The 23,232-nt window shown below is 49.1% G+C and overlaps 1 protein-coding gene across 1 annotated transcript in view; it reads left to right on the forward strand.

Annotated features, from left to right (window-relative positions):
- The window catches only part of ZSWIM5 (zinc finger SWIM-type containing 5), a gene marked incomplete in the record, with an annotated part of 122,381 nt that overhangs the window by 70,356 nt on the left and 28,793 nt on the right, over window positions 1-23,232 (forward strand). Inside the window, 3 exon segments of the mRNA XM_073594005.1 lie at window positions 12,705-13,061; window positions 14,602-14,750; window positions 17,390-17,540. Coding sequence (XP_073450106.1) covers window positions 12,705-13,061; window positions 14,602-14,750; window positions 17,390-17,540 — 657 coding nt within the window.

Genomic DNA, 23,232 nt, shown 5'->3' on the forward strand with positions numbered 1-23,232 from the left:
GGCCAGGGAGGTATGGCAGGCTGGCAGTATGGTAGGCCGGGGAGGTATGGTAGGCCGGGGAGGTATGGTAGGCCGGGGAGGTATAGTAGGGCGGGGGGGGTATGGTAGGCCGGGCAGTATGGTATAGCGGGCGGTATAGTAGGGCGGGAGGTATGGTAGGCCGGGGAGGTATGGTAGGCCGGGGAGGTATGGTAGGGCGGGGGGGGGGGGGGGTATGGTAGGGCGGGAGGTATGGTAGGCCGGGGAGGTATGGTAGGCCGGGGAGGTATGGTAGGGCGGGGGGGGGGGGTATGGTAGGGTGGGAGGTATGGTAGGGCGGAAGGTATGGTAGGCCCGGCGGTATTGTAGCCCTGGTGGTATTTTCTCTTCTTCATCCCCTCAATTGGTAAATGCAGTAACAATCGAGGCGCGGGGGTCTAATTCTCCAACATTCTCGCAGCACGGACAGCAAATTAATTTCCTCTTCTCCAACAAACCCTTCGCAGGCTCGCAGCAATGAGTTAAAAGCATAACTACCGGTGGCAAAATGATTTAACTCCCCGCTGAATCGCAGCTAGCGGTCCCTGGTGGTTTGGTCCGGGAACTGCCAGTCTGCAGTGTATTCCTGCTGTCTAATTAACATTATTTGAAGGAGGAGGTTGCAAGAGGACCATCCTAATTGCCTAACTTACTGTTCTGGGCCAAGTGGCAATGAGCAAGGGGATTATGAATATCAACCTCGGCGGACTTGGCGGTGCGCTCGCTCTCATTGGTCTCTTCTGAGCTGATGCAAGAAATTGAAATTTTCGTGTCAGCCAAGCAAACGGGAGCCCAATGGGTCCTGTAGAGGGGCCCTCCAGGTGCCTGCAGTGCTGTGCTGTGCTGTGCTGTGCTGTGCTGTGCTGTGCTGTGCTGTGTTGTGCTGTGTTGTGCTGTGTTGTGCTGTGTTGTGCTGTGTTGTGCTGTGCTGTGCTGTGTTGTGCTGTGCTGTGCATGTGCTGTGCTGTGTTGTGTTGTGTTGTGTTGTGTTGTGTTGTGTTGTGCTGTGTTGTGCTGTGCTGTGCTGTGTTGTGTTGTGTTGTGTTGTGCTGTGCTGTGCTGGGCTGTGTGTATATTGCATGTTTGTGTGACTTTCTCACCATGTGACAATTTAGACACCGGTGTGTATAGAGAGACTGGAGGCGGGTATGTGGGACCTGATAAAAGCGAGCGATAATGCCGATTGCAGTGATTGGGCTATAGAGGGGGTGATAACAGAGCTCTTTATAATGTTTATTTCACATATTGATTACTGCATGTGAAGGGAAAAAAAAGGCTTTGCAATCGATTGCTGACTCCCGCAAGGACAGTAAACTTTTCCACTCGCTCGCTGCGTGCAAAATTTGCCTTCAGAGACATTGTAGCTGCCTGCCTCTATATCGAGCAATCTGTCACCACTGCAGGGAAACTACAAGTCCCAACGTCCCACATCATCTATAGGCTGCAGATTCCTTGGCCTTTTCTGATGCTTTTTTTGTTGACAAGTAAAAATCTTTATTTTTTGCTAGAAAATTACTTGGAACTCCCAAACATTATACATTTTATTAGCAGAGACCCTGGAGAATAAAGTGGCGATCGTTGCAATTGTGCAGCAGTTTTTAAAATGAATACACTTTCATGAATTTTAATGCAAAAAAACCCAATATATAACCCAATTGTTTGGTAACCTTTAATAGATAATGTTACGCTGAGTAAACAGATACCAAACATGTCACGCTTTAAAATTGCGCACACTCATGAAATGACGACAAACTACGTTACTAAAAAGTCTCCATATGCGGCACTTTAAAAATGTTTATTACCAGTTTACCAGAGGAGGTCTAGCGCTAGAATTATTGCTCTTGCGCTAATGTTCACAGCGATACCTCATGTGTGGTGTGAACCGCGTTTACAACATGCGTGCGCGACTTGCGCATGCATTTGCTTCTGCACAGGGGGGATGGGGGGGGGCACTTTAAGTTTTTTTTACATTTTTTTTTTCTTTTATTTCTACACTGTGTCCCTTTTATTATTTTTTTTTTTTATTACTTTTATTCCTATTACAAGGAATGTAAACATGGGATGACATGTCTTCTTTGTGGAGATATCTGGGGTCTATAGGACCCCAAATATCTCCTCTACCTTTGAAAGCAAAATTTGATCTTTTTGCTTTAAAAAAAAAAAAAAAAAAATTGTGTTTTCTTCCGTACTAGGCCGGAAATTACATAACATTGCTCCAGTCCTCCTAGATCAGTGGTTCTCAACTCCAGTCCTCAGGGCCCACTAACAGGCCAGGTTTTATGTATTACCTTGGGGGAGATGCAGACTAGAATACTGCAATCACTGAGCAGCAAATGATATCACCTGTGATGTATTTCAGTTATCTTGCAAACCTGGCCTGTTAGTGGGCCCTGAGGACCGGAGTTGAGAACCACTGTCCTAGATCATAGAGGTGGGGAGAGACAATCTGGTCTGTACACGAACTGTCGGATTGTTTCCTGGGCTCACCAGTAAGAAACGGTAAGCCAGAGAAACAGCACGCGTGCGGGGGGGGGGTTATTTTATTTTTTTTCAGCCGGCGATTCTGTTTCTCATAAAAGTGAACCGAGTGTCCTATTAGCTGCTGGATCACTTTTAGAAGCAGTGAGTTGCCAATTCCTCTGTGACTTGAAAAGGGACACATTCACACTTCAGGTTTTCTAAACACAGGAGACGTTCTCTGCGAACTTTAATAAAACAATAGTTAGTGCAGCGCAATAATTTAAGGAAAAAAGTCCATTCCACATATGGGGACTGAAACGTCCAAAAGGTGAAAGGCAAGATCCTTCGTGAAGAAAAAAGAAGTTTCTCCAGTGATATATTGGAGACCAGATCCTCCACCACAGACAGCCAGATGAGCTTACCAGATCAGGTGGACCTCTATATTACAGGAGGTCAGATACGCGTTTATCCACCCAGGGATGTGGGTACACGGCGTTACGTCCAAGCAGGACTTCGTCCCACCCTCGCTGACGAAGTCCTGCTTGGACGTAACGCCGCGTACGGGGGGAGGAGCTTAAGCACGGACGTCACCCGCTGCCATCTCTCAGTGTTTTGATCTACGGATCTTGCATTTTTAATCTGCTGACATTTTTACTATTTGCACGTGTCAGCGCTAGTTTTTTATGTCCTTTATTGATTCAATAAACGCACAGAGTACACTTAGGGTGTGTCCTCATACCTTTTATACATATTTGGGGCTGTCGTGTCACCACACTACCATTGCCGGTTTGGAATTCACTATTGCTGCATTCCTTTGCTGGATTGGTGTTCGATCTTGCTGGACTGGGGACCCCCAGAGCTGTACTTGAGTGTACCCACATCCCTGGGTGGATAAACTTATGTATATGACTTCCTGTAATGTAGAGGTCCACCTGATCTGGTAAGTGCATCTGGCTGTCTGTGGTGGAGGATCTTGTCTCCAATATATCACTGGAGAAACAGTTTTTTTTTTTTCACGAGGGATCTTGCCTTTCACCTTTTGGACGTTTCAGTCTCCATATGTGGAATGGACTTTTTTCCTTAAATTATTGTGCTGCACTAACTATTGTTTTATTGATTTTATATATTTTTTGTGATTACCTTTAGTGTTCAGCTTGCATCTACCGGTGCTTATTTATCTGTTTGCGCTGATTGCCCTTTTTCTATACTTATCTGCGAACTTTAAACCCACTTTTATGCTTCCCACATGTCATTTCCTTGCAGTCAGAAGGTTCTGCACCATGCACACTCTGATGCTTCTCCTTCAGTATCGGACTAGAGTAGACCATAATGAGAACCAGGCTGAATTCTAGGTCAGGGCCAAGGATGAGGGATGGAGACTCCCATCCAGCACTGGAGACTTGTACTGCCCATGGAGTCCGGCTGGTTCTGGCTCAGAGATCCCCTGCCCAACATCTCACACAGGAGATTGGCCATCCTGGAATGAGCTCTGCTGCTTTTACTTGGGATGGGTATTCACCACCTCCTCCACAGAATGGCCGTCCAGACAAGTTCCCCATAAGCTGAATCTGTACAAAAATCCAATTGTTAGGAGACGAAGCAGCTTCGGCTTTTCTTTTTTTATAACCCAAATCATTCCCCTTTTCATGTGCTGCGATCTGTGCCACCGTCTTTTGTGCCTTCACTGATGCCGATACAATAGGCTTTCTGGAGTGAACTTCCAGTCAGGACAAGAGAAGTTTTTGCCATTGATGGTGGCAATGTCTCTGTCCGACCTTTTGTTGGCCTAAACTCTTGTTTTATACCCCACGTATATGATGGCCGCCATCTTGTGCCTCCATTATTTTGCCGTTCACTTTGTCTATCTGCTAATTTGCAGAAGTGATGTTTGAAATCTTTGAACACTTTTGTTTGTTGAATATTCACAGGTTTCTATGTGTGGCCCTTTGGTAAAGTCAAGGGTCACACTTGAGGCCCCCTTTATCAAGAAAGTAGACCACCACTTTTATAAAAATACAGCAAATTCAAAACAATATGGCATAAAGAAGCCCCTGCGCATTTGGATTGGTGGTAATTGACCGTAGACCACTATTTGCTGCGTTTGCAACTCAGGTGGCATGCATAGACATCATATAGACAAGATGTCTTCTGCCTCCTATTAATGACCATTACTGCACCTTTGAGCAGAGGATCAGAGCAGGCCATTGCACAAGGTGAGCCGGCCCTCCATCCAGCTTGGCATGGTATTTGCTTGAATGAAGAAGCCGCTCTTGGGAAAGGATAAAAGGAGTTATTGTCCCTTAACTCTGCCTGTGCTGGAACAGATGGGAAGCGCCGGGCCCTCGCTGCTTGGGATTAAGACCTGTTCAGGGGCCCTCATGGCTGATTTGAGGTTAATACAAGTGGAAAGAAGCTCTGGGTTTTTTCAGGAGGTGTCCTGGGTGAGGAGCAGATGGTGGAGACAAGCCTCCCTCTAGCTTACTCAGCTGCTCAGGGAAGCTTGGAGGCCACCTCCGGCGTAAAACATTTCCACAAACATCTTGTGGATTTAAAACCAAAGATCTCGTCTGTTTTCTGAACCGTTTCCCTGTATGTGGGACCTATTATGCTTTGTTTCTCCCATACACAGCGATAGACCCATCTCCGGCATCGCACAATTAGTTTATATCTTCATCCTTCATCTCCCAAACCTCTCGTGTTTGAATTCTGAGCCTTGTGTGGAGCGATGGAGGTTCTATATATAGAGGTTTGGGGTGATTGGAGCCCCAGGAGACATCAACCTTTTGGCCTGTCACTTCCTTGGCTTGTCACCATTGCTCATCAACAACGTGACCATGCACTAATTCAATGAGTGTCAATAAATGTTGCTGCAAATAAGGACTGCATAGAACAGATAGACATCTCCGTACCACCCCCCTCACCCCCAGCCCACAGCCGCTCATAACCACCACACAGAGGAGTTCTGTCTAAACTTGCCCGAAGCAGAGAAGGCAAATTATGGCCTTTCAAGGCCTCAGCGCCTCACAGGAGTCTCGGCTCATAAGCCTCCATTGATTAGTCAGCCGTTAAAGATAGAAGAATGTGAACGAGTCCCCTGCTGACATCTAACTGATTATTGGGGTGTGACATTCCACCCTCGGGGGCCGAATAGCAGCGGAGATTTGGATTGGTCGGCTGAAAATCTCACACACAATGGTCACATGTCTGAGCGACTGCGGAGAATTTGGGGATAAAGAGAATGGAAATTTTCCCCCAGTAATCTATTAGATGATGCCGCTTGTTCCTCTGCAAAGTGCATTTGATCTGAAAATCGGCAATTCCAAAACTGCAACCCCAAATCCCAAAACGGCAATCCAGGTTCATTTATGAAGACCGAGGACAACAGACAGAATGCAGTGAACTCCACATCTCCCCTTTCACAGACCTTGCTGCCATAAGATGATTTCTGATTGGTCCTCATCGGGTCTGGCGCTGTACTCGGGGATAGTGACTAAGTCTGGGGTTTTTGTTTGTTAGAGCGCAGTATAAAGATTTTTCCACGTAATCTAATAAGGTTACAGCTGCCGGCTAATAGCTCAGGCCTTACACTGTCACCTAAACCAGCAGATTCCGGGCCAATCCAACTGATTACGTCAACCAGGAACGAGTGACATCGTAGGGGTCTATTAGGGTATAAGGGAGGATAGAGAAGGTAGAAGAGCTTACAATCTTATTTCATTCAGATATAGATCAGGTCACAGTAATGTACCAATGCAGCTTATAATGGAGCCTGAACTGGACTGGTTTTGTGGTGTGGAGCTGAATTAAGGAGAATGAATACTCGGAGTACCGGGCCTGTAATGTGTGATGTGTAGTTGATCCGGTTATCCTGGTAATGAATACACAGACTTACGGGCTGATTATGTGCGGCGTGGTGCTGATCTGGTAATGAATACTCGTAGTACCGGGCCTGTAATATGCGGTGCTGATCCTGTTGGATCCTGGATCCTGTTTGGCGCAGGATGATGGGAGTATTACTTCTCTGGTTTCCTGTAACCCATAAATGTCCCTTTCCATCCACACCTCCTCTGTACTATTCTCTTCCAATCATCCATCTTCTGACTTGTCCCAATTATTAACCATTTACCATCATATATCACATGGGGGAGGGGCCCAGGGATCGCTCAGGGCCACACGGTGGTTGTGTCTGTCACCTCTCAGCCTGCTGTGTGACAGTGCGGGGTCCTGACATTGCATTGGCCCGGGGCTGGAGAGGAAGGGGTGAATTGTGCTCTCCACACAGGGAGATTATTGGAAGAAATCCTCTCCATTCCTGACATGCCTCTCCAGAAGTTCACAATCTAATATGTTTTCCTACTGCTTGTTTAAACACAGTTAATTAGGCGGTGACCGCCATGTGAACCGCGCCGTGTATATCTAATCTGTATGGCAGCCAATGTGCGGCATGGCTGCAGGAATAAACAGGCCTTCGTGAAGGGGGTAGCAGCCCCCCCCACTTCCCTGGACCTGTGCCCTTCCCCCCACCTACCTGGACCTGTGCCCTTCCTCCCACCTCCCTGGACCTGTGCCCTCCCCCCCCACTTCCCTGGACCTGTGCCCCCCCCCACTTCCCTGGACCTGTGCCCCCCCCACCTCCCTGGATCTGAGAGGACCTGTGCCCTCCCCCCCACCTCCCTGGACCTGTGCCCTCCCCCCACCTCCCTGGACCTGAGAGGACCTGTGCCCTCCCCGCTTCCCTGGACCTGTGCCCTCCCCCCCACCTCCCTGGACCTGTGCCCTCCCCCCCACCTCCCTGGACCTGTGCCCTCCCCTCCACCTCCCTGGACCTGTGCCCTCCCCCCTACCTCCCTGGACCTGTGCCCTCCCCCACCACCTCCCTGGACCTGAGAGGACCTGTGCCCTCCCCCCCCCACCTCCCTGGACCTGAGAGGACCTGTGCCCTCCCCCCCACCTCCCTGGACCTGTGCCCTCCCCCCCACCTCCCTGGACCTGTGCCCTCCCCCCCACCTCCCTGGACCTGTGCCCTCCCCCCACCTCCCTGGACCTGAGAGGACCTGTGCCCTCCCCCCCACCTCCCTGGACCTGTGCCCTCCTCCCTGGACTTGTGCCCTTCCCCTCACCTCCCTGGACTTGTGCCCTTCCCCTCACCTCCCTGGACCTGTGCCCTTCCCCTCCACCTCCCTGGACCTGTGCCCTCCCCTCCACCTCCCTGGACCTGTGCCCTCCCCCCCCACCTCCCTGGACCTGAGAGGACCTGTGCCCCCCCCCGCTTCCCTGGACCTGTGCTCTCCCCCCCACCTCCCTGGACCTGTGCCCTCCTCCCTGGACCTGTGCCCTTCCCCTCACCTCCCTGGACCTGTGCCCTCCCCTCCACCTCCCTGGACCTGTGCCCTCCCCTCCACCTCCCTGGACCTGTGCCCTCCCCTCCACCTCCCTGGACCTGTGCCCTCCCCTCCACCTCCCTGGACCTGTGCCCTCCCCTCCACCTCCCTGGACCTGTGCCCCCCCCGCTTCCCTGGACCTGTGCCCTCCCCTCCACCTCCCTGGACCTGTGCCCTTCCCCCCCACCTCCCTGGACCTGTGCCCTTCCCCCCCCACCTCCCTGGACCTGTGCCCTCCCCTCCACCTCCCTGGACCTGTGCCCTCCCCTCCACCTCCCTGGACCTGTGCCCTCCCCTCCACCTCCCTGGACCTGTGCCCTCCCCTCCACCTCCCTGGACCTGTGCCCTCCCCTCCACCTCCCTGGACCTGTGCCCTCCCCTCCACCTCCCTGGACCTGTGCCCTCCCCTCCACCTCCCTGGACCTGTGCCCCCCCCGCTTCCCTGGACCTGTGCCCTCCCCTCCACCTCCCTGGACCTGTGCCCTTCCCCCCACCTCCCTGGACCTGTGCCCTCCCCTCCACCTCCCTGGACCTGTGCCCTCCCCTCCACTTCCCTGGACCTGTGCCCTCCCCTCCACCTCCCTGGACCTGTGCCCTCCCCTCCACCTCCCTGGACCTGTGCCCTCCCCTCCACCTCCCTGGACCTGTGCCCTCCCCTCCACCTCCCTGGACCTGTGCCCTCCCCTCCAACTCCCTGGACCTGTGCCCTCCCCCCCGCTTCCCTGGACCTGTGCCCCCCCCGCTTCCCTGGACCTGTGCCCTCCCCCCCCCCACCTCCCTGGACCTGTGCCCTAACCCCCACCTCCCTGGACCTGTGCCCCACCTCCCTGGACCTGAGAGGACCTGTGCCCCCCCCGCTTCCTTGGACCTGTGCCCTCCCCCCCACCTCCCTGGACCTGTGCCCTCCCCCCCGCCTCCCGAGACCTGTTTTCCGCTATGGCATTGGGGTCAGTGTGCCCCTTTAAGGCCCATATACCGACTGTGTACCTGCTTAACCCCTTCACTCTGACGGTCCACAAATATGCATTCTCGTCTTGAAGGGGTTATAATCTGCAGCTGGGACATCATCCAGGTACCGTTTTTTAGAGCCGGCGGTTGGCTTTCTTGGGATAACAACCGGCTGGTATCCTAAAGAGTGGGGGGGGGGAGTCGTTCCCCCCCCCCGCAGCCTTTCGGGGCTCTCTCCCGTCCCACCGGGAGGCCCGAGCGACCAGCCGACTGGTTGTTAGTGGGAGGAGTTTCACCTGCAGAATTTGGCAGGAGAATGGCTTATAGAGGAGGTAGAAAGATGAGTGGGAGGATTGGCTGCAGAGGAGAAGGGGCGGGGTGTCGGCGTTAAACAGAAGCTGTGTTTACATTTGTGATCACTGTGATTGGCCATTAGTGATCACAAGCCACAGAGCCACGTGGATCGGCTCTGTGCCTGTTGTCTATTGACGGCTCAATCACAGACATGTAACGGGCGCGCTGGCTGTGTCTACTTTCTGCAGCCTAAAGGGTCAACTTCCATGTCTTTTAGGACCCAACCAATTCCCGTTCCTCTACCCCCTTCCCCAGCCAATACTAAGCCCCATGCCATGTTGTGGTAATGCGTGTGCGTTGTGTTAAGGCAAACTGTCTAAATGAACTTGCTGGCGATGCGCCACAACATTCTTGGCCTCTCCATACACTGCAGTGCGTCGTCATGTATTGTAAATGCACTGCAATTCCAGAGCGCCGGAGCAGTTATGCCTTTGTGAATTGGGGTGCCATGCAATATGAATGGCACCGCCATGTGCTAATGCAGGTCACATGCCTTGGGACAACGCTCACTTTAACATGTGCATTACCCCCCCCCCCCCCTATGGGAAGATCTGCCGTGGCTGCAATGAGCATGCTACTTTGCTGCCATGTGATGGTGTGGCAGTTGCTCTGCCCTTTGCTGTGGGCAGCTCAGAGCTGAAGATCTTTGGGTGCCAAGGGGTTAACAGCAGCCCCGGCATCTGGGGGAAGTTTCCTCCGGTTGGGGTCTGTGGAGGAAAGATTGTGGCATTGCAGGATTAGAGGTGCCTCTAGGCATCATCTCATTTTATTCTTTTGTAAAGTCCGCCATTGCCGCCACAGCTGCTTTACATGCCTTGTTCAAAGAAAACCAAAAAACCCTTAAATGTGCTGCAAGAATCCAGGAGCTGTGCATGCGTTACCGGCCCTCCTTCAGGGGCTTCACCCCAGCGCTGGACTTTCCCCCGCCCCAGGAATGCTGTAAAGAATGACCTTCCTATCCAGAGCTGATCTTTCCAAGCCTGTAGACTTTACCTTACACATGAGCTGTATGTGGGGAACTGTGTCCATGTATACCACGTCCACAGCCACCCCTCTGTCCAAGTATACCACTTCCACAGTCATCCCTCTATCCAAGTATACCACGTCCACAGCCACCCCTCTGTCCAAGTATACCACGTCCATCGCCACCCCTCTGTCCATGTATACCACGTTCACAGCCACCCCTCTGTCCAAGTATACCACTTCCACAGTCATCCCTCTGTCCAAGTATACCCCGTCCACAGCCACCCCTCTGTCCAAGTATACCACGTCCATCGCCACCCCTCTGTCCATGTATACCACGTTCACAGCCACCCCTCTGTCCAAGTATACCACTTCCACAGTCATCCCTCTGTCCAAGTATACCACGTCCACAGCCACCCCTCTGTCCAAGTATACCACGTCCATCGCCACCCCTCTGTCCATGTATACCACGTTCACAGCCACCCCTCTGTCCAAGTATACCACTTGCACAGTCATCCCTCTGTCCAAGTATACCACGTCCACAGCCACCCCTCTGTCCAAGTACACCACTTCCACAGCCACCCCTCTGTCCAAGTATACCACTTCCACAGCCACCCCTCTGTCCAAGTATACCACGTCCACAGCCACCCCTCTTTCCAAGTACACCACTTCCACAGCCACCCCTCTGTCCAAGTACACCACATCCACCGCCACCCCTCTGTCCAAGTATACCACGTCAACAGCCACCCCTCTGTCCAAGTATACCACGTCCACAGCCACCCCTCTGTCCAAGTATACCACGTCCACAGCCACCCCTCTGTCCAAGTATACCACGTCCACAGCCACCCCTCTGTCCAAGTATACCACGTCCACAGCCGTCCCTCTGTCCATGTATACTAGGTCCACAGCCACCCCTCTGTCCATGTATACCACGTCCACAGCCACCCCTCTGTCCATGTATACCACGTCCACAGCCACCCCTCTGTCCATGTATACCACGTCCACAGCCACCCCTCTGTCCATGTATACCACGTCCACAGCCACCCCTCTGTCCATGTATACCACGTCCACAGCCACCCCTCTGTCCATGTATACCATGTCCACAGCCACCCCTCTGATCAGGATCACACCAGGTAGTGATGAACAGAACAGATAGCAAAACTGCAGACTAGGACAACCAGGATAGCAGCCAGAGGTCAGGGCAGGCAGCGGACAGGGGTAGTCAGGATACTAACCAGAGGTCGGGGCAGGCAGCGGACAGGGGTAGTCAGGATACTAGCCAGAGGTCGGGGCAGGCAGCGGACGTGGGTAGTCAGGATACTAGCCAGAGGTCGGGGCAGGCAGCGGACGTGGGTAGTCAGGATACTAGCCAGAGGTCGGGGCAGGCAGTGGAAAGGAAAAGTTAGGATGCAAGCTAAAGGTCAAGGCATGCAGTGAGCACAAAATATTAGCCAGAGATCAGGGCAGTCAGTGGAAAGGGATAGTCGGGATACAAGCCAAGGGTCAGGCAAGCAGTGGACACAGAAAATCGGGGTACTTGCCAGAGGTCGGGGATAGTCTGGATACAAACTAAAGATCAAGGCAGGCAGTGGACACGGATAACCAAAATATTAGCATGGGGTCAGGGCAGGCAGAGGAAAAGGATTGTCAGGTTAAAAGACAAAGGTCAGGCAAATAGCAGACACAGATAACCAGGATAGTTGCCAGAAGTCGGGACAGGCAGAGATTAGGGATAGACAGGATACAAAATAAAGGTCAAGGCAGGCAATGGATACGGATAACCAGGGTACTTCCCACAGGTCAGGACAGGCAGAGGAAAAGGATCATCAAGATAAAAGACAAAGGTCAGGCAAGCAGCGGACACAGATAACCAGGATAGGCGGCAAAGGTCAGGGCAGGCAGAGATGGCCAGGATACAGGCCAATGACTGATACACCCGAGTCACTAGGGTATAAGCCGGGTACAGCAGGGACTCTGAAACTATAATAACGATGATGGAAATATTATATTACCTCACACCTATAGCTTACCCTAGCTTGGAAATGAGGGCTAATAAATGTTTTTTCACAACTACTTATCTCTGTAATACTGAACCTGATATGAAATGGACTAGATGTGTCAGATAACATGCGAGGAACTTTGTCAGCATCTGTTCCCCCAGTCAGTGTTTTGCATCTGCAAAAGTAGCGAAAATAACCCCTTAGTTGTAGCCAACTTGTGAATATCATATAAATAAGATGAATGCAGCAGAAGCAGGGAGATTCTTGCACTGCAGGTCCTCAGGTACAGCTTCCCCTCCAGCAAGGAGAACGTTGATCAGCACAGCAGTGACATCACCGAATCTCACTCATTAAAGGGATTGGTTGGTTACCCCGGTGGGCACACATAGTGCTTTCATTGCTCAGTAATAACTTGTACAAAATGTTTAAGCCTTATATTGTCACCTGTGATGATCAGCCCTTTGTTACCCACATAGGTATATGTAACCTATAACTGAGCCTGGAATATGATCCGATCATGTATGATGAAGACCAGGTTTGCTCTGCAGTACGACTTACCTTCTCCTCTTTTACCTCCCAGGTTTTCACCTAAGCGGTACGGTGACGGAGCCGGCGACGCAGTCTGAGCCAGAAGCCACCTACAAAGTAGCCATCAGTTTCGACCGCTGCAAGATCACCTCAGTGACCTGTGGCTGCGGCAACAGGGACATTTTCTACTGCGCTCACGTAGTGGCGCTCTCACTCTACCGGATCCGCAAGCCAGACCAGGTCAAACTGCGTCTTCCCATCTCAGAGACCCTCTTCCAAATGAACAGAGACCAGCTGCAGAAGTTTGTCCAGTACCTGATCACGGCGCACCATACGGAAGTGCTTCCCACGGCTCAGAAACTGGCTGACGAGATCTTGTCCTCCAATTCCGAAATCAACCAAGTGCACGGTGAGTAGCGCGCCGCCGCCGACTCGCCTGTAAGAGTAATTATGCACTTCGGCCTCCGAAGATTCCCCTCCCCCTTCATGACCCGCCCATTTTTTACTATTCAGCACTGCAGTACTGTAACTGGTAATTGCGCAGTCGTGTAACTCTGTACCCAAATGACACATATCTTTTTTTTTTTTATCCACACAAATATTATTATTGTTATTATTTAAGGTACTTATATAGTGCCGTCAATTTACGCAGCGCTTTACATATACATTGTACATTTACATCGGTCCCTACCCTCAAGGAGCTTCCAATCAAAGGTCCCCAACTCACATGCAGATTACTTTTGCTTGTTTTTGTTGTGCTATAAGTGAAAAAAGATTTACATTTTTGAAAAGAACAAAACAATATTTTTTACTTTCTGCTATCAAACACATAAAAAAAAAAATCCCCATAAGTGTTTATTGATTGGTTTGCGTGAAAGTTATAGCATCTACAAACGATGAGATATACTGTATACTGGAAGTTTTTTTCTTTTTCATACTAAAGACGGCGATCAGCGACTTGTGGGATTGTGATAGTGCGGCGGGAAATCTGACACTGGGTGGGAACTTACTCACTGACATCACCAGTGACACTAATACATTGATCAGTGCGAATACTATACACTGTCACTGTACTAATGACAGCTGGGAAGGGATTAACAGTTAGGAGTTAAATATGTTCTTAACTAACCCCTCCAAATGACCCCTTTTTGGAAAGTAGACAGTCCAAAGTATTTAGTAAGAGGCATGGCAAAATTTTTTAAAGTTGTTTTTTTTTTTTTCACTTTTTTTGGAAAATGAAAAAATAATTTATTTTTTTTCCACAATTTATTTTTTTACATACTGTCACCAGTGTAGTAGAGAATTATCATAATGGGTGTGGTGGTGATCAGGGACACTGACTGGTGACAGTATATAATTAAAAAAGTAAATATTTTTTTTATTACATTTGTTTTTCTGTTTAAAATTTTTTCACACTGTGACCAGAGCAATACAGTGTTACCATTTTTTTATTATTATTATAATTTTTTTTACACCTGATTGTTTATAGTAGTGAATTTCACTGGTTATAAGCAGCTGTTTTTACTGAATGAAACCGATTCATTCAGTGTGTTGTGCTGTGATTGGCCACAGTTAATTACATAGTACAGATAGAATGTGATTTGCCCGGTCTGTACCATGTGATCACATTGACCAATCACAGCTAGCAACACAATTGTACACATTGAATGGCATGAAAGGAAGCCATTCATTGTTTACAATTTGTCATGTGTTCTGCTGTGATTGGTCACATGGTACCGGCAGTGGTCCGGTACTGATCAGTCATCAGCTGTGCCCGATTGTGCCGCAGCTGCATGCGAGGTGCGTTTCGGGAGGTCATCATATGACGTCCACCCGGATCGATGAAATTGGTTAGAACTGGTTCATTGAAACCTCCCATTTATGTAAATACAGTTCTTGTCTTTTTGTATTAATATAAGAGTTTCTAAGCTGCTTGTGTCTGCTTCCAGGGGCCCCCGATCCCACCGCCGGGGCCAGCATCAATGATGAAAACTGCTGGCACTTGGATGAAGAGCAAGTCAGGGAACAGGTGAAGCTCTTCCTGTCTCAGGGTGGATACTACAGCTCGGGAAAACAACTCAACTCCATGTTTGCTAAGGTAAAGCTTTAAAGGTGCCTTAAAGGCGACGTTCACCTTTCGCAGCATGTTACATGTACCTGTATTTAGGGTGGAATGTGCGGAATGTGCAACATGTACCAGCTCCTGCAACCGCAACCCCCCCCCCCCCGATCCCCGCCTCAGTGGGAAAGGGGAACTTCTCCCTGTACTCGCCGTCAGAATTAAAAAACAGCGGCACCCTGCGGGGCTCCGCCCCCACGCGGCTGCGTCTTTTATTCACAGTTTTCTGTGAAATGGATAAACTACAACTACCCGCAGCCACCGTGTTGGACGGCTCGTAGTTCTGAATGGACAGCGGGGGGGGGGGGGGGGGGGGGGGGGGCTGATGAGCGCTCTTGTAGTTCATTAACAAGTCCTGCAGCTTGTAAACAGTCAGTCCATATGGGGGTTATAGGGATATATCTGCAGGAGCCTGACATTGCACCCCTGATCCACTGATTATGGGTGCAATGCTCTCCAGGCTCCTGAAGGGAAAAAATAGATGCACCCCCCTCACGAAAATAGATATGCATTTATTGTTTTTTTCTTAAAAGGTGAACTTGGCCTTTAACCTGTTACCTCCTGCTTAACATGTGCAGCAGGAAAAGGGGGGCTTCAACCACTTATGGACCCGCCCTATTTTTTACACTTGGTGTTTACAAGTTAAAATCTTTTTTTTTTTTTGCTAGAAAATTACTTAGAACCCCCAAACGTTATGTATATATTTTTTCAGACACCCTAGAGAATAAAATTGCAATTTTTGCAATACTTTTTCACACCCTATTTGCGCAGCGGTCTTACAAAACGCAATTTGTTTGGAAAAAATACACTTTTTTTAATTAAAAAATAAGAAAACAGTAAAGTTAGTCCAATTTTTTTTTTTTTTTTATATTGTGAAAGATAATGTTACACTGAGTAAATTGATACCTAACATGTGACGCTTCAAAATTGCGCACGCTCGTGGAATGGCGACAAACTTTGACACTTAAAAATCTCCATAGGCGACTTTAAAAATTTCTACAGGTTACCAGTTTTGAGTTACAGAGGAGATCCAGGGATAGAATTATTGCTCTCGATCCAACAATCGCAGCGATACCTCACATGTAGTCTGAACACGTTTACATATGTGGGCACTTTTTAAAGGGGGTTGATGTTTGCACCGAATATCTCCTGTGTCCGGGGCTCTTGTTGTTTAACCCTTTCGCTGCCAGGCCAGGGGACTTTTTGTCCTCAGTGTGATGGAGGGAAAAAAGTTACAGTAGAAGTATAGGCAATTTTTCTTCAATGTTGGATGGAGTAAGCGAGGGTTATATCCTCTGTCACATTTTTCTTTCTTCACCATCTGTGTCCTATTGAGGAGATTTCACTTCCTGTCCCATAGATTTTCAATGATGATGGTAAACAGGACACACAGAGAGGATGAATCTCCCTAATGGGGGCACAGACAGCAATAAACACTGACAGGGGGTCTAATCCCTCTCCACTCCATCCAAAGCAAATAATGCCAATAGTTACACTTTGAGTAAAAACAATTTTTTCAAATAAATTTAAGTGACACCCAAGCACATAAAATTCCCCACATTTTTTGAGGCCCCACCCCCACGTATATGCACGCACCTAAACGCACGCATCGGGGGCGGCTACACATGAAAACATTGATTGTGAGACACGTTGCTTATCCACTGCGCATGCCGGAGTGAGAGCGATAATTCTATCACCAGGTCTCCTCCTTAACACTAAACTGATGACCTATAGGGGGCTTTTACAGCATAATCTATGGAAAATATCGGGGGCTGAAGTTTGTCGCAGTTTCTCGGGCGCACACAACTTTAAGATGTGACATGTCTGGTATCAGTCTACTCGGTGCAACCTCATCTTTTAGATTTTACAAATGAATTTGGTTGTTTATTGCACTATTTTAGTGTATTTTTTTACTGATATTTGCAGTAATATGTGACATAAAAAATTGGAGCTACCGCTGTTTTATTCTCAGGGGTGTCTGCTTTGGGGGTTCATTTAATCTTCAGGCCTAAAATGATTTTATAAGCATGGGGCACAAAAACCCCACAAAAACGGCTCTGACAGCGAAAGGGTTAAATCCGATGTAAACCCAACAATTATATTCTCCTATTGATGTTTTATTTCATTTATATGATCTCTGGTGATCCTGTCATAGGGTGACAACACTTTGTCTTGGTGGTTGTTTCAGCACGTTGGGCGTAGCGTGATCCGCTGTTGTCACCCGTCCTGAGAAATGACATACAGCTATGGCTGGTGTGCATTTAGACATGAAGTGACAGCAAAGAGGGTGCAGGAGATCTGCAGCACACAGAGGTGTAGTAAAGGAGGAGAAAGGGTTAAACCAATGTAAAAAAAGAAATTGTCAGATGTTTATGGCGCACAGTGCGGAGCGGAAACTAAAGGTGCAGTCCGGGGGGGACATCCATATAAAGGGGAATGCCGGGTCATGGTTCTGTGTTTTTTTAGGGTGGTGTCGGGGGAAGGTCAGCTCTTTGTTGTGGTCGGTGTCCCTGTTTCCTGTCCTGGTGACCACACAGGAAGTGAGGGGGGAAGGGCGAGTCTCTGGTGTTCCGATGCAGCTGGAGTGTTGGCGTTAATGATGGCGTCTGTTCCCCCAGGTGCGAGAGATGCTGCGGATGAGAGATTCCAATGGAGCGCGCATGCTGACGCTGATAACGGAGCAGTTCATGGCCGACCCCCGGCTGGCGCTGTGGAGGCAACAAGGGAGCGGAATGACGGATAAGTGCCGGCAACTTTGGGATGAGCTGGGTGAGTGTCCCTGGAGAGTTCCCTGGGGATTGGGAAGAAACCGGAAATCAATGTTCCCATCTAGAGATCATCAATCATACACCAAATAATAATAATGTATCAATCCTCAACCAATTATCAATCATCAACCAAATACCAATGTATCAATCATCAATCAATTATCAATCATCAATCAATTATCAATGTATCAATCATCAATCAATTATCAATGTATCAATCATCCACCAAATAATAATGTATCAAAGTATCCATTCCATCCAATGAAAGTTCTCTCTCCCTTACAGTGGCCGAGTATTAGTGCTGAACTCCAGATTGTTATATAATTACATTGTTCCAGCAATTATATTCTGATTTATTTATAACTTTTTAATGAACTTTATTATTGAGACATCACAAAGACATCCCATAAAGCTCAGTTGCCGGCTGTGCGGTGGAAGGCTGTGGACTGCCTCGTGCAGCGCTGAGAAAAAGTACGGCATGCCATGTTTTTGTTTTTCATGGTAACGGGCAGATTGGGAGACGAGGCACTTTTGGGACTGAGCTGGAATAGCCGCCCAACGCAGTCCCCCCCCAGATATGTCATTTCCTGCTTGTGTGATTGGCTCACTGATTTTCCCAGAAGTCTGCACCAAGTCAGATTTTGGGCATCCCCTGCAACACAAATGTAATTTTTGGTGAGATTCTCCCAAAGGGAAATCGCTTCTAAAGGAATGCAGACCCTGCAGGTGCAGCAGCTGTTTGAACATTAATGGGAGTGACTTTATAATTATCATTGTGCACATGGACACAGAGAAACGAACAATAACAAAAGGTCAGAATCTGCGACAAAGTTTGTTACAATTCCTGCAATGTACAGAGATCACCCAAAGGGGGGAGGGGTTTATTCCCCGCAATGTACAGAGATCACCCAGAGGGGGGAGGGGTTTATTCCCCGCAATGTACAGAGATCACCCAGAGGGGGGAGGGGTTTATTCCCTGCAATGTACAGAGATCACCCACAGGGGGAAGGGGTTTATTCCCCGCAATGTACAGAGATCACCCAGAGGGGGGAGGGGTTTATTCCCTGCAATGTACAGAGATCACCCAGAGGGGGGAGGGGCTTATTCCCTGCAATGTACAGAGATCACCCAGAGGGGGGAGGGGTTTATTCCCTGCAATGTACAGAGATCACCCAGAGGGGGGAGGGGTTTATTCCCTGCAATGTACAGAGATCACCCAGAGGGGGGAGGGGTTTATTCCCTGCAATGTACAGAGATCACCCAGAGGGGGGAGGGGTTTATTCCCTGCAATGTACAGAGATCACCCACAGGGGGGAGGGGTTTATTCCCTGCAATGTACAGAGATCACCCAGTGGGGGGAGGGGTTTATTCCCCCGCAATGTACATAGATCACCCAGAGGGGGGAGGGGTTTATTCCCCCGCAATGTACAGAGATCACCCAGAGGGGGGAGGGGTTTATTCCCTGCAATGTACAGAGATCACCCAGAGGGGGGAGGGGTTTATTCCCCCGCAATGTACATAGATCACCTAGAGGGGGGAGGGGTTTATTCCCTGCAATGTACAGAGATCACCCGGAGGGGGAGGGGTTTATTCCCTGCCATGTACAGAGATCACCCAGAGGGGGGAGGGGTTTATTCCCTGCAGTGTACATAGATCACCTAGAGGGGGAGGGTTTTTTTTTCAACAAAAGGGGAGTTACTCGTTAAAGTCCAGCAAACACCGTAAAAGGATTTTGTAATTGGGTGTAATATGCATTTATCATTTTCAATCAACTGCTGAACCTGCAGGGCTCTAATGAGGAAGCTGGCAGGGTCTACATCCCTTTACACGTGATCTCTTTTTGGGAGTATCTCACCAATAATGACATTTGTGTTGCCGGGGATGCCCAAAATCTGACTTGTATCTTAGTGCAGACTTCTGGTAAAATCAGCGAGCCAATCACACAAGCAGGAAATGACATTTGGGGGGGGGGGCGGGATTCTGTGTACAGAGCGCCTCCAGGTGGTCATATTGCATTTTACAGAAGATGACAGCGGCTGCAGATAGAAAAGGAAAGAGATTTTTAAATAACATTCAGTTACAATGTGACTTGTGTAGCGATTGTATACTCTGTAATATATATATTTTTTCATTTTAATTTTTTTTTTCCCACGAAAGTTGAGTTACCCTTTAATGATAAAACAGCAATAAAATCTGTAACGGAATCCTTCAGTGTGAACGTTCACTCGAGGAGCTCCTCGCCACTCACACCTGTTCACTCGAGGAGCTCCTCGCCACTCACACCTGTTCACTCGAGGAGCTCCTCGCCACTCACACCCGTTCACTCGAGGAGCTCCTCGCCACTCACACCCATTCACTCGAGGAGCTCCTCGCCCCTCACACCCGTTCGCTCGATGAGCTCCTCGCCACTCACACCCGTTCACTCGAGGCACTCGTCGCCACTCACACCCGTTCACTCGAGGCGCTCCTCGCCCCTCACACCCGTTCACTCGAGGAGCTCCTCGCCCCTCACACCCGTTCACTCGAGACGCTCCTCGCCCCTCACACCCGTTCACTCGAGGAGCTCCTCGCCCCTCACACCCGTTCACTCGAGGAGCTCCTCGCCACTCACACCCTTTCACTCGAGGAGCTCCTCGCCACTCACACCCGTTCACTCAAGGCACTCCTCGCCACTCACACCCGTTCACTCGAGGAGCTCCTCGCCACTCACACCCGTTCACTCGAGGAGCTCCTCGCCCCTCACACCCATTCACTCGAGGAGCTCCTCGCCCCTCGCACCCGTTCACTCGAGGCGCTCCTCGCCCCTCACACCCGTTCACTCGAGGCGCTCCTCGCCCCTCACACCCGTTCACTCGAGGCGCTCCTCGCCCCTCACACCCGTTCACTCGAGGCGCTCCTCGCCCCTCACACCCGTTCACTCGAGACGCTCCTCGCCCCTCACACCCGTTCACTCGAGGAGCTCCTCGCCCCTCACACCCGTTCACTCGAGGAGCTCCTCGCCCCTCACACCCGTTCACTCGAGGAGCTCCTCGCCCCTCACACCCGTTCACTCGAGACGCTCCTCGCCCCTCACACCCGTTCGCTCGATGAGCTCCTCGCCACTCACACCCGTTCCCTCGAGGCGCTCCTCGCCCCTCACATCCGTTCACTCGAGGCGCTCCTCGCCCCTCACACCCGTTCACTCGAGGCGCTCCTCGCCGCTTACACCCGTTCACTCGAGGCGCTCCTCGCCACTCACACACAGCGCAGCCCAGACTAATTCCCTGTAGGGATGGTTCACAAAGTGCTGTGTGGGAAGACGGTGAAGGGAGCCGCCTCTTCCTGTATGACATTCCCCGATACACAGAACCCGCCCCTCCTAGTCATGTGATTGGCTCGTGGTCTATGAGTCAGGGAATGCTTCCATCTGATCCTTCTCACACAGTGATCTCCTTTAGAGTCCACACCCCGAAATCCGAGACCTTCCATTCCTGATTGGATTCCTGAACAGGAAGTCAGCTATGTGTAGGAGGAATAAATTATATATATATTATGTTACAGTAAATGCAGGCGTGGCGTGCCGGAGAATTTCCTCCTCGCTGAACGTCTGCAAATAGATGAAATCTCTGCTGGGAAGAAGAACGGTTTTTATGGCTAATAAATTCTGTGGGGAAAAATAAAAGTGGAAGTTTAGGTTTGGTGATATTTATGTGGTTACATTTTATGGCTGCACCGGTCCCGATATCAGTGCCGATACTAAGCCGCTCCCCGAGTTCTCCGGCGAATTCCTCAAACCCGTAACTTTGCGGTGCTTAAAGCGGCGCTCCACCCAAAAGTGGAACCTCTGTTAATTTGTCTCCCCCCCTCCGGTGCCACATTTGGCACCTTTCGGGGGGGGGGGGGGGGATACCTGTCTTTGACAACCACAGCTGTTGACATTAGCGCTAGGCTCCCTCCTCCTTCCCCCGCCGCCGGGCCAGTAGGAGAGCGCAGCGGGTGCCTCTTACATGCGCAGTAGGCACCCGGTATGTGCACAGTGTGTGTAATTGCTGGATTTTAATTGTTGCAGTGATGGGCGGAGCTCCACTTTAAGTTGCACACAATGTAACTCTGTGATTAATGGGAAGTTTTTGTCACCCCCACATAGAGGTTATAATATTAATATCAAAGGCTACTTTTCCTGTCAGTCTTCAGATTCTCATGATATAATGAAGTGCCCATGTGGGGGAGACAACTCGGAAAATTAATGATTGCCCAGCATAAGTATATGGTTTGGGATCCAAGTACCCCTGGCAGGAGATTTTATAGAAAAGGTACATGCGGTGTCTCAGCTTAAAGTGCTAGTAAACCACAGCTGGTAAAAACAAAAAAAGCTCCCTGGGATGTTATAATGTGTGGGGTGCATCACATACTAGCACATTATGAGACACTTACCTTAGAGCGAGGCCCTCCAGAGAACGAGGCCCTCCAGAGAACGAGGCCCTCCAGCGCCACGCTGTCACTGCTGAGAGGGTTTCTATCTTCCCCCGGTCTTCCTTTCAGGTTCGCGGGTCCACCGGCTACATGAGTGCCTGGAAGCGTGATGATGTCCCCCACCCCCAGCACACGGGAGCCGCCATTTACGGCACAGACTCTGAAGGCCCAACACTGTATGCCAGAGTCGTACCTTCAGAGTGCATGTGCCGGTATTTCCAGTACCTACAGGTAAGTCTTATTATAGACTCACCTGTAGGTATAAGTGGTGTAACAGAGTTTACCAGGAAACATGAGGTGCAATGGATCCATCATTTGGACACACTGTACCCAGAGGGATTCAATTCAGGACTGGATTTGTATCTTTTCATATAATATTTTTTTGTACATTTTTTTTTTATATATATATATATATCTTCATATTATTTCACCATCTTTTCTGAAATACTATTGAATGGTCTCTGTAGATATACTGAACTTTGATCCCGCAGTATCTTGTTTTATAGATCTTTATATAAATTCTTATATTTCCAATAATAGGTTAATGCTTGGATGCTTCTGACGAGATGATGGGGAGTGGACCAACCACCTTTACCACTTCCCTGCTCTGTGAATAATGAACATATTATGTAGATATTACCTTCATTTTGTGTTGATTGAATAATTGATTCCAAATGTTCCTAAAATGTATTTAAATGTGTATATCGATGTGTTCCTATCTGAAGAAAGGTGTGATCATGTTTGTATAATTTTATTTTTTATTTCTTCATAAAATTCTATGTGCAGCAATCCCCTAGAATTTTTTTTAATATATACATAAAATAAAAAGCGAAAGATTGCTGCACTTGATATTTATAAAAAAAAAAAGTTACAAACAAAGCATAATGTGTTCCATTTTAAATAAAAATAAACGGACACATTGTGCATTGTTTGTAACTTTTTTTTTTTTAAATACATTTTAAGTGCAGCAATCCTTCGTTTTTCCTATCTAAATATTGCCTGGGTGAAGTCTTGATTGCTTTGTACTGGGAACGATCACCAGAGCACATTTCACCTTATCAATTGGAATATATACAGTATCTGACAAAAGTAAGTACACCCCTCAGTGACATTTGTGTAAATCTTTTCTTCTATCTTTTCATGTGACAACACTGAAGAAATGACACTTGTCTACAATGTAAAGTAGTGAGTGTACAGCTTGTATAACAGTGTAAATTTGCTGTCCCCTCAAAATAACTCAA

The sequence above is a fragment of the Aquarana catesbeiana genome, linkage group LG07 (assembly GCF_042186555.1).
Source record: "Aquarana catesbeiana isolate 2022-GZ linkage group LG07, ASM4218655v1, whole genome shotgun sequence".
Classification (NCBI taxonomy): Eukaryota; Metazoa; Chordata; class Amphibia; order Anura; family Ranidae; genus Aquarana; species Aquarana catesbeiana.